General features: G+C 31.4%; 2 protein-coding genes and 1 long non-coding RNA gene across 6 annotated transcripts; 1 reads left to right on the forward strand and 2 right to left on the reverse strand.

The window, feature by feature from the left end:
* Window positions 1-1629: 1629 nt before the first annotated feature.
* On the reverse strand, window positions 1630-5301 carry LOC123688897 (general transcriptional corepressor trfA). Its single transcript, XM_045627637.1, has 2 exons — window positions 4225-5301; window positions 1630-3870 (listed from the first exon to the last, which is right to left on the reverse strand). The coding sequence occupies exons 1-2, from the start codon at window positions 5180-5182 to the stop codon at window positions 1718-1720; spliced, it is 3111 nt and encodes a 1036-aa protein (XP_045483593.1). The 5' UTR covers window positions 5183-5301; the 3' UTR covers window positions 1630-1717.
* LOC123688899 (stromal membrane-associated protein 1) lies at window positions 4458-10653 on the forward strand. 4 transcript variants are annotated; one of them, XM_045627641.1, is made up of 5 exons: window positions 4478-4500; window positions 5636-5757; window positions 5980-6281; window positions 7558-8133; window positions 8194-10653. In XM_045627641.1, exons 1-5 carry the CDS (start codon window positions 4493-4495, stop codon window positions 8392-8394), a joined length of 1209 nt encoding a protein of 402 aa, XP_045483597.1. In that variant the 5' UTR covers window positions 4478-4492; the 3' UTR covers window positions 8395-10653. The 4 variants fall into 4 exon arrangements, with proteins under 4 accessions (XP_045483596.1, XP_045483598.1, XP_045483597.1 ...); XM_045627640.1 differs by having other exon boundaries at window positions 4458-4596; window positions 7558-10653; XM_045627639.1 differs by having other exon boundaries at window positions 7558-10653.
* LOC123688901 lies at window positions 10101-11703 on the reverse strand. Its single transcript, XR_006750130.1, has 2 exons — window positions 11628-11703; window positions 10101-11562 (listed from the first exon to the last, which is right to left on the reverse strand). It is a non-coding gene; the product is annotated as an uncharacterized LOC123688901 (long non-coding RNA).
* Window positions 11704-12227: the final 524 nt, after the last annotated feature.

The following is a 12227-nucleotide window of genomic DNA, read 5'->3' on the forward strand; positions in this document are numbered from 1 at the left end:
TGCCGAAAAGGGACACCACCCAGAGGCCAGAACACTTCAAAACGCAAGCAATAATATTACTTTTACATCACACATCATCTGTTTGACTGAGGAGGCAGCCTGCAAGTTGGTAGATATTATCATTAATCAGGGTCCCCGACGCATCAGATGAAAAATTGCCGTTACCCGTTTCCTTCGCCATTTTGCAACTTCATTCGAAATTCTTCTAAGTCTGGTGTCGGCTAAAATCTTTCAAGCCACCAGTGCCTTCAACCCTAAGCTGATGTCCTTCAGAGTGTTTAATTAGGGGAAATTCCGCAAAATCAGGTCAGAAACCAGCCAAAAATCACCACCAACATCGAGAGGGCGGAGTAAGTGTCAGGGATCTCGCTCCCTCGGACGCTGAAACCTCCACATCAACAAACTGCCCGCTCCATCGAACGTCTCAGTCTCCAGTTGTTTGAAAATCGTGTCGGAAAAGCTCATCTACGATAGATACGGAGAAAGTTCAAAAGCTCCCCTAGTGTAAAAGCTCTTCCTTCATAAGGGAAAGAAAGCTCAACTGAGCTTGAGCTTGAAAGCTTGAATCCCGTCAATTGACTACAGCTCAGTGAGCTTCAAGATCTCAAAGCTCACCTGTGGTGATTGTCCCAAGTTTCGAGCTGCGGTTCCAGGATGGATATGAGTTACGTCATAGCTTCGACCATTCTCTGTAGGAAACAGGACGATTCAGACTTCATTAAAATTTTTTTTTTTTTTTTTTTTCTGATTAATCGATGATGCTGTTATGTTCATCACGTCATCAATATAAACTCAGGAGCAGGGGGCAGGTAATGCTCTGCACCCGTAACGCCTGTCATCTACGCCACTGGGTTGGTAACCTGACGTTTGTTTCCATTATATACAAAGAACGACAAAGAAACACGAATACTAGTTTTTAGCAAGATAAAGGAACGAGGACAGATAAGATCCATGTGCATCGACTGTGAAATAAACTCGATAATTAATGTATTAGAATGGAAATTAGACGTCTTCAACCCACAATAAATCTGGAATGTATGGGTTGATTTTCATCATTCTTCAACTCAAATAATCCACATGAAAAATACCACAGAATGAGACCACTCACTAAATTTTCCGACGCGCGGAACCCAAAGAAAACTCTACAGACATCTGAGCATCGTGCTCACACATCCGTCTCTCACGACGGCTCGGAAGAGAATTGGTCTTTTCCAAGCCCACAAAAAGACTCAGGACAAACAGGTGTTAACCTTGATGTTTTTTTCGCAAGTTTATTGGCTTTTTTGTTTCACTATCTGTGTTACATATTGTACTGGTACCTCACATTTGGTACTGTTCTGAATTACAAATTACATTATCTAAAATTGAAATGATAACTTCTGAAATACAATTTTTCTTTTCTGAAATTTAATTCACTATTCTGAATTCCAACTCCCTAATCTGAATTTCAATTTTCTGAAATCCGTGTTCCTTTTTCTGAATTTGAACTTTGATTTTCTGAACTACAATTGGAAAAGGTGTAGACTTTAAATGAGTACTAATGATAAAAATATCCCTACAAACTAATGAACAATCAGTTAATGTGTTTAACTTTTTTTTACAGGGATTTTGACTGAGCAGTCATAAAAATTTCAAGCAAGAAAATATTTTTATTCAACTGAAAAACAACCTCTTAAAAAAATATATATATAAATTTACAAAACAAATGTACATTGATTTAAATTTTTCTCATCTTCTTTGATTTTGGTTCTTCCAAATCATTATTAGCAGTAGACGACCTTTTCTTTCTTTTTTTGGGTTTTTCAACTTCTGTTTGCTCAGATTCTTCCTTCATTTCTGTTTTTATCGTGGATTCATGGGATTCTGGTAAATCCAAAAAAGATTCATCAGTCACATTTCCTTGTTTAGAGCTATTTTTATTTTTTCTTTTTTTTTTATGTTGTTTGTCACTTTTGGAATCGCTAACTTCAGTAATTTCAGATATTTCATTTTCAACTTCTTTTTGCTCAGATTCTTCCTTTATTTCTGTTTTTACACTGATTTTCTCTGTTTTTATTGTGGATTCACGGGATTCTAGTACCTCCAGAAAAGATTCATCAGTCACATTTCCTTGTTTAGAGCTATTTTTATTTTTTCTTTTCTTTTTATGTTGTTTGTCACTATTGAAATCACCAACTTTAGTAATTTCAGATATTTCATTTTCAACTTTTTTTTTATTAGATTCTTTCTTTATTCCAGTTTTTATACTAATTTTCTCTGCTTTTATCGTGGATTCATTTGATTCTGGTAACTCCAAAAAAGATTCATCAGTCACATTTCCTTGTTCATTGCTATTTTTATGTTTTCTTTTCTTTTTATGTTGTTTGTCACTATTGAAAGCGCTAACTTCAGTATTTTCAGATATTTCTTTTGCTTCAGAATTACTTAAAGCTAACTCATCTTTCAAGACCAAATCTTTAGATCTTTTCTTATTTTTTTTTCTTTCATTATTTTCTTCTGCTTCTTGATATTGATTTGATAGTAATTCAGTTTTTTTATCTCTTTTATGTGACTTCTTTACCCTTTTCTCCTCTTCATCAATTGCATTTTCTTTTTCAAAGCTCTCTTTGTTTTTATTCTTTTTTTTTACTAGTGAGCTATCATCAAACACACTAACTTTGGAATCTTTTACATTTTCATTTTGTTCCTTTAATAACTTTTCATTCTTCTTTTTTGGTTTAATCGAAGAGAGGTCAAGTTCAACTGAATCATCAATATTTTTTCCAATTTTTTCCTTATGAGAATTTTTACTTTTTATCTTTTCTGTTTGTGATTTGACACTATTGGAAGAGGAATTTTCCAATACTGTCTCAAGTTCAACAGTACCTTCAGTATTGTCGCTTCCTCTTTTATTTAATTTTTTGTGTTTTTTTTTAACATCTGTTGATATTGTATTTTGATCAATTGAATTTTCGGAAAATGTTTTCTCACTATTGTCTTTGTACATTTTCTTCATTTTCTTCCTATCTTTACGTTCTATAACATCACATTCATTAGAACACAGGTTTTCTGGAAATATTTCATTCATATTCTTTTCATTATGAATGTTTTTGCTTTTTTTCGACTGAGAATGTTCACTAGGATCACTCTGCTCTTCATTTGGAGTTACTTCATTACTACCCATATTATCAGAGTTTATTTTTTGATTATTGGTGGTATCTATTATACTTTTCATAGCTGTTTCTTCAGTGGTATGATTAATTTTTTTTTTTTTACTGATCTTTTTATCTGAGCACTTGTTTTGATATTCTGCCTCAATGGAAGATGTTTCAGCGGTGTAATAATTCTCATTTGAATTAGGAGAATTTTTAGAACTTCTTTCATTCTCCTGGGTATTACTATTTCTATTCCAATTCTCTTTCTTCCCACAAAACACATCAGTCTCTTGATTATTACAAAAATTATTATTCTTTCTAGATTCTTTATCAAAAAATTTGCATAATTGGTAGTTCAAATATGGGTTTTTTTCACCTTCCTGTAATCTTTCAAAGACTGCAACAAAAAATCCATTTGTTTTATCTTCTTCAGGAGTAGCAAATATACACATATTTCCTAAGTCTGGATATAAGCTAGATGTTTTCGTATTCCATGACTGTAATGATTTTTTTGCATCTACTAGTTTGAAATGTCTTGAAGTTTCCAATGTTTGTCTGACAACATCCTCATTTTCTTCAGAATTTATTGAACAAGTAGAGTAAACAATTCTTTTTGCTTTCGGAAAAGCAGTCATTGTATGTCTCAATAATTTAGCTTGAAAGTTACATAGTTTCTTCAGTCTTTCCGTTTTGGTGGGAAGATCCAATTTTTCAATTTCTATACGATCAGTGATACCTAAAATAAACAAAATTTAAAATCCCATTTCTAAAGGTTATAGATTTCAATATGAATTTTTTCTACACTAAAATAAAGTTTCAAGCAGTCAGAAAAACTTAAACATATTTCAATTCAAGGTTCAGATATGATGAAATGAAGTAGAATGATTATCAATACAGGGCGGTCCATTTTCGAAGGTACCCTAGACTTTTACGTACAATGAAAGCTATGATTTTATTGGGAAATTTGGTTTCTTGGATAAGAACCACTACTCTATCGATCTCAAATATTTTCAATGCTGCAGTGTTATTAATAAAAAGTACTAACAACTTCTATATTTTAGTCATAACTAAAAAATATAATTCAACCCACCTGACCCTGAGCAACTTGGATCAACTAAAATATATTCAATGTCTGGACAATCATCAGCTGTCACTTGCATGACATCCTTAAAAATTGTTTTTATACATGTAGCACTGGCTGATTCCACAAGTTCCTTTAATAAATTTGCCCTCTTTGGATTCAATTCAACAGCATAAACTGTTCCTGTATTTTGCAAAAGAGCTGCTAATTGAGTTGATTTCATTCCAGGTGCAGCACATGTATCTAGAACTATAGATCCAGGTGTTGGGGCTAATATATGAACTGGTAAACAACTTGCTTTATCCTGTAAAATTATACAACTTGATTTATAAGCCTGATGTTGGTAAAACTCAGTTTTTGGTGGAAATATCAGTAAATCAGGTATGTGAATATCTTTCATGAATTCATCAGACTTGAGTGTATCTATACGCTTTTGAAAACCTTTGTAGTCGGATTTATTGAAAAATGGTACAAAGATCCAACCCTCATCTCTGAAGTTGTTGACAGCTTCATCAGTAGTAATTTTTAATGTGTTAACTCGTACATATCTTGGTTTCACTACATTATGCTTCAAAACAGGTTGAACAGAACTATCTAAATCTTCCAGCAATGTTTTCAGAACTTTTTCATAACTTAAGATAGTGTCAACAGGTTTACTTCCTTTACTCATTTTATTTTTTCCCCATAATAATTCAGAAATTAAAATTTTAGCTAACCACAAATTGAACCTTGGCTCCTTAACTAGTAAACCTGATTTTTGTATTAGTACATCAATTAATTCATCTCTTTTGAAAGCTTCCACAACTAGGGCATACACAGTTTTGATATTAACATGTTTTTCAGCAAAAACAAGATTTTTCAAGCTGTCCTTTCCTTCTTTCACATTTTTAGCAATTTTGGAGGCAATCTTATATATTCTGGGCACTGGAGTTGAATGTATGAATTCAGTTTGCGGCGTTGATGTCATTATGATATAATATTATGTCAATTATAGAATAAATATATACCGATCTTCACTTCTAACAAAAATTTAAATTCACGCACAAGAACTTTTTTCCGTTGAATTTGAGGTTATATATATTAACTTATAAGTTAAGTTGATTCGAACTACCACAGAACCATAGAACTTTCGGGTTCATCTAACCTTTCTTGTTTTTAATGCTAAAGGCTTTCACTTCGTTTGATATCATAATCATGTTGAATTAATCGTCGTTATCTTAACAAAATGCTCACAGCATACAATAAATAAGTAATCCATTTAATACTTTTGAGTGTAATATAAACCTGAAACTATGGAAATTAATCTGAATGACTTGCGTACAAATAAAGGGACAAATATTCATGACGTTTTGACATAAGTAAAATAAAGTAACCACCCATTTAGCAGAATTAAATGTTAGTTATTATAGTTTTATTGTAGTGAAATGAATTCAAAAATTGAAAAAGATAAAGCCAAACAACTGCAAGAGAAATGCCAATCCGTTCTCAATAGTCTGTTAAGAGATGAAGATAACAAATATTGTGTTGACTGCGACTCGAAAGGTATATTCAATCAAATTCTACACATCGATTATTTATTGTTTGTGGAACGAATACATTCTCCACAAATTTTATCCAATTTATTTCTGGAAATTACTCGATTTATGATGAAGGAACAATGATTCAAATTATTTTTCTTCAAATAATTAAAACTAGTATTGAAATGTAAACGCGATAGCTAATACCACCCACTTTTGGTGTTCATAATCATTATTTTTATTTAAGGACCAAGATGGGCTTCTTGGAATATAGGGGTATTCCTATGCATAAGATGTGCAGGTATCCATAGGAACTTGGGTGTGCATATTTCAAGAGTTAAATCAGTGAATCTAGATACTTGGACTCCAGAACAAGTAGTATCTCTCCAACAAATGGGAAATTCAAGAGCAAGAGCTGTATATGAAGCTAATTTGCCTGATAGTTTTCGAAGACCTCAAAATGATTCAAATTTGGAGTCTTTTATTCGGGCTAAATATGAGCACAAAAAGTATATTGCAAGAGAATGGGTCCCAGCTCCATTACCTAAGGTAAAAATCAGTGGTGTAGTTCTAATTAGACTATATGAATATAGTTGAGAGATTGATTTTGCTCTAAATCGTTGAGGTCCTCCTAATGAAGTGGGACCTATTTGTGTATGGCTTTTATACCTTGGAAAAATTTGAAAATTATATCACTCTATAGTTTCTTGTTGAATTACTATCTATTAGATATCACATGAAGTTAAAATTTCACAATCAACTTTGGAATCTACATATTAATTTTTTTATCTTGTCTGTTATTGAAACTTATTCAAAAATTAATAGTTGTTTCTTGTTATTTTGAACATCTCAATTCTAGTCATGATTAATTTATAAAAGAGCAATGAAGAAAAAATATAAACTTTATCATCAGTATTACTTTATTCGCAAATTTGGATTACACTATCACTTGATGGTTATTTCTTTGACACTACTATTCCATTTCCAGGAATAATTGTTTAAAAAGAGTAAGGTGTACTCTCATATTAAGAAATTACTTCAAATCTTTCCCCCTGATTTTGTATGTGCATGGTTTATCCTTAGAACTCTGTCTACAGGGAATTTGTTTATTATTTCAAATATATTTTTTAAAATAGTTAATATATTAGAGAAAATGAAATAGCATATTCATCTGAATGACTCAGGCAAAATAAATTTCATTTAGTTGGAAAGTCTTCAGCTGTTGCCTACTCATGATGTATCACCTAAGTTTCCATTTAGTAACAATAGGGATCTTACTGTTTAAAAAACTGAGTTACATTTATTTGTCAAAATAACAATTTACTGTTCTGGCCATCAGAGTAAGAAAATAAAATTATGGAAAATTCCTTAGGAAAGCAAATGAACATATAGAGCATGGAATTGAATGAATTCATTAGAAGTATCCAGGCAAGTGAAAACGAGTATATAACACACCATGAAGGTCCAATTATTTTTAGATTATTCTTTTGAAATCTTTTGACGTATAAAACATTTAACTCCTTTGGAAATTTACACATTTCGGAGTTAGTTTTTAATATTATGTTCCAATATTGTAATAACAAGTTTATCTGCAAAGGTACGTGGCTTAGGACTAGTGTCCCCTCCTGTGACCCGGCTGATCTAGATCAAAATCCATTGAAATCCAATATTTTGAAATAGAAGGAAATAAGAAACTAGTTTGAATTCCACAGTGTTTTATCAAATTACCTTTTGCTTCAAGTTATTCAAATGTAGGAAATAGTATATAATATATCACAGGTATTCCTGTGATAACAGTATTTCAAGTAAATTTTTTCGATTGTAGATAAATTGGGAAAAAGAAATTGAAGAAGAGATGGAAAAACAGAAACGCAAAACAAAAACTGTACTTGAGAAGAAACCTCTACCAGCTGTGGAAGTTCCTCAACTGCCGAAGCCCAAAAACCCAAGTCCTAAACCAAACAGAATAATTAATACTGAAAAAGCAGACCATGACTTACTTGTAGCCCAGAATGGAGAAGATTTCAGTGGCTTCTTTTCTTCCGTTCCAAAACCTGAAGAAGCGAAGGAAGAAGTGAAAACTGATATTAAAAGCGAAGAAGAAAGTTTTTTCAATCAAACACTACCAACTGAGAAAGAAAAAGTACAGCTGTCTAAAGATAGCATTATGAAGCTGTATTCTTCCATGCCGATGAATAATTTCAACCAGTTTCATAATCCTCTAGGTCAACCTGCCTATCAGGCCAATATACCAGTTCAAAATTCCTTCCAAAATTTTGGATGCTTTCCTCAACAAGCCTATCCCATACAAAACGGAATGGCCCCCCAATATTCTGGACAGCAATTTGCCAACCAATGCATAAGTCAGCAGTTTCCCCTCCCAAACCAAATGCAGGTCCCGGTAGGTCACATGACCCATCCTCCTTTTCAAGTTCCACAAAATCAGTTCACAAATTTTCAGAGCAATCTTCAGATGACCATGTCAAATCAACTGAGTCATTTTGGACAGAACTACCAACCTCCGCAATCCTCTTTCCCGCCAAATCAGCCAAATTCATTTGCTGGGTCACAAACTCTTAACCAACAATTTGGAAAGATGAATCTTAATGGTCAACCGTCAAGCAATACTATGCCTGGCATGACTACAAATATATGGCCCTAATTGATTGGTATTTTTATTTATTGAACTGAAATTTTTCCTATTTTATTTAGAGCTTATTAAGAGAAATATGTTTAGATGATATTACTTTTTATATTTTGAGAAACGAAATTTCAGCCCATGAAAAATGTGACTATTAAAATTATTCTGTGCAATTGAAAATTTATTTCCATTTATTTAGCATTTAGTGGTATTATGGCATTGAAATTACAAATTTTTCTTGTAATTAAGAAAATATCCTTTTATTAACCAGCTCCCATGAAGAAGTTGGTTAACTAAACCCTCAATAGTATTTTATAGTTTAATGTTATACAAATTTTTTTATATTTATTATTATTTTAAAATATGAAATTAACTTACAATGAGATTTATCAAAAATGTTTGAAAACTTCTCGCTTTTTAGCGAGGTTTGGTTTTGTACCTGACATTGCGCCTATGATAGACATCTTCAGGAATTTCTAGGTAGTAGAAATTCAACACTAGAATGTTCCGAACTGTTTTGGACATTCCAGTGTCAAGGAATTTTCACTCTTATAATAAAATTCATGTTAACAACTATTGACGAATTCTGAGAAGTTATGTAGAAACTCGTATTCTTCCAAAGTATACCCCCATCCTTTCAAATTGAAAATTTGTATAATTTTAAGAAATTAGCTGTAGGTACGGCTAAAGGGCTATTACTATATTACCATTTTCTAGATAGGTTATAACTTTACGACTTATTTCTAATTGGCAATGATGAATATAGGTAGAAATAACTAAAATAAAATTCTGTCCAATTTCATAAAACAGCATTTCCTAATTTGATTACTACAATGTTATTGGTTTTTGCGAAACCAAATTCAGCGACTGAACACATTCCTCAAAATTAAAATAACTTGATTTCCTCAATTTTTTTTCTTAACACAAAAATTGTCGCTTCAACTAAATAAATGTTGACCTCTACAGGTGAGTATGGATACAGTAACCATACTAACATGAAATAATTGACGAAACAATTTCAATCAATATCAAGAAGATGAATATTCATAAAGTAGAGACCAAAAACAGTCAAACGAATTCAGTACTAGCACACTACTCTTGGGTAATTAAACATTCAAAAACGCTTGATAGATACATACATCACAATAAAAAAACCACAAAGTGCCTGTATTTCTGATGATTTCTTTTGAATGAACAAATACTTAAAATATCCAGAACGAAATGTTGGAGCGTGGAGGTAGAAATTGATTGGCCAATGAAACCAATTTTGTTTTAGAATAATGAAAATATGCTCTAGTATCCTATCATAATACCCCTAAATGCAAATAATTTATAACATTCTGGTAGAATAGAAATTATTGTTCACATTTACAGGTGCAAAGGTTTTAATGAATACAAATTATTTATTTGCTCCTTCATTCATCTACTAAGTGCAATATCGGAAATAAATTAATACAAATCGAGTTATTCTTGACCAATTCATATGTATATAAATTTGGAACCAAATTTTCTTCATGAGGGTACCTACATTTTTATTTTTTTTACAATACATATTTTCAGTTCGAGGAATAACTAAATAGTTGATCAATTTTTGTGCTTTGATAGTATCATATCAATCAAGGTACCAATATTAAGACATATTGTTTTGAGGATCTCTTATATTTACGCCTATATTAATTGTAAATCATTTCAGTGTACCATTATTACAAATTCTATATAACACAAACAATAATTATCGAAATTTATTTTGTATGAAATTCAATAATTTTTATACTTAATATTTACTTTCGAAAAGTATGAAATACTTAAGGAGATGTAACTTTTACCTGCACAATCTTTATTTTTTTAATAATACAATTCAGTGAGCTTGTATAGTTACCTGTGTAATTCTTTCAAAAGTCCAGGCAATGTTGAAGTAATTATCGAAATTAATCATGAAAAATTCGTTATATGGTGAATACAATTAATAACAATTCCTATTATATGTACTTTGTGTATGGACTTGATTTCATGGATTTAATCCACTATCGCAACTTTGTTGAAGGCTTCATCAAGATTTTGATTAGTTTGTTATTGTTCAACTTTTAGCACGAAATACTTTTTCAAATTAAATTTGGCAAGACTAGTGGTATGTAAATAATTAATATTGAACAGAAATTTCCTAGATTGAAATACATGTCCTACCTGACTCGTTGAATACCTCATACACACATCAAATCTGTTATAAAAATATTCAAATTTGTATTTATATGTAATTAAAATAAAATTCACGAATTATTATACTTAGTATTAATTTGAAATTATAAGATATATATCAGAGATTGAGAATTTCATTGAATTATTAGCAAAGATCTAAAAGTGCACAGTTATTTTCTCATACAAGTATGTGTAAGCATTTATACAGAAATAATAATCATAATATTAAGAATTTGTGAACAAGTATCAAAATAATAAAAAATGTCATTAGCAAGCATTTTTTTCAAATTAGCAAAAAATTTCAAATAACGATTTTTTATTTCAACTCGGGTACAGTGCGGAAATTTTAATTTTTAAATCAAAGTTGAAATATAATTTTCAATGGTATATCCATCTGGTCAAAAGAACTCTTAAATATACGATATCGATGGCTTTCTGACAAAACATCATAAGCGACAATAGCTTGATTTTACACAAAACGATATTTTTGTATAAGTAAACCATTTCAAAACATAATCATCTAAAAATTCATACGTGAACTCTAGCAGCTCTACTCATTCATCTGAAGCAGAAAGAAAAGTAGAAAAAAGGAAATTTCTATTAAATATGGCGCTTACGATAATTTGTGAGCACTCTTTGAAATTTAATATACATGAGTTTGTCGCTTAATATATGTACTTACGACGTTTTGTGGGTATGCGGTTTTCAAAGAAAGTGAACTATGAATTCGATCTAATAATTCATAATATTTTGATATATAACTATTCTGTGAATTTAAATTATTCAATTTTCTTCATCTTCGTCGTCTGTTTCTGCGAGGATATCAGGTATGTTGGTATTTGGAGCAAATTTTCTATATTCATTAACAAACTTTGAAGGTATTACATGCTTTTCACACAACTTCATTAAATCTTCATATTTTTTTTTTGTAATTTCTAATGGTTGTGGATAAACACTTGAAAGTTTTCTTGACAAAAACTTAATTTTTTTTTCCTGTAATTGAAAGAGAAAATTCAATTCATAGTTTTTTTTTGAGTTGCATTGAGATGTTAGCTTACCTTTGGCAGATCCAGTAGCAATAGGAAGGATAAAAGATTCAGCGGCATCAGAATATGAGTATTTAATTTTGATAAAGATTTCCATGACATGAAGTCCGTATGGCTTATACTTACAACGTTGTAAGGTTGGGGATCAACTCTGGAATTTCTGATCAATGTAGGCCATTCTGATGGGGCCCAAATAATTCTTTTACGTACAAATCTTTCGATGGTTGCATGTACGGAATCTACTGGCATGTATGTATGCCCGGGTAATAGAAAGGTAATTTTAAGGTGAATGATATTCTTAGATTCTTTCAAAAATGTATAGAGCATGACTAACATCGCCTTGTTCTTATTTTGCCCTGCACAGCTATCGCAATAAAGGGCAACACTCTTTACCGTCGAGCGACTATCTGTTTCTTTCAAATATTTGTGGATAATAGAACAAATTTCGTTAGTGCCTCTATTTCCATCTGTTTCACCCCAAAGGTAGCAGTAAGCATTCCTCGTTCCACTTTCGTATACAGTTTCATTATAGAAAGAATATTTCCGAGAATAATATAAAAGCATATTGTCACCATGAGGAGTGTTTAAAACTTTCTGGAGGTCGAAACTTGA

The sequence above is a fragment of the Harmonia axyridis genome, chromosome 1, assembly GCF_914767665.1.
Source record: "Harmonia axyridis chromosome 1, icHarAxyr1.1, whole genome shotgun sequence".
Lineage (NCBI taxonomy): Eukaryota > Metazoa > Arthropoda > Insecta > Coleoptera > Coccinellidae > Harmonia > Harmonia axyridis.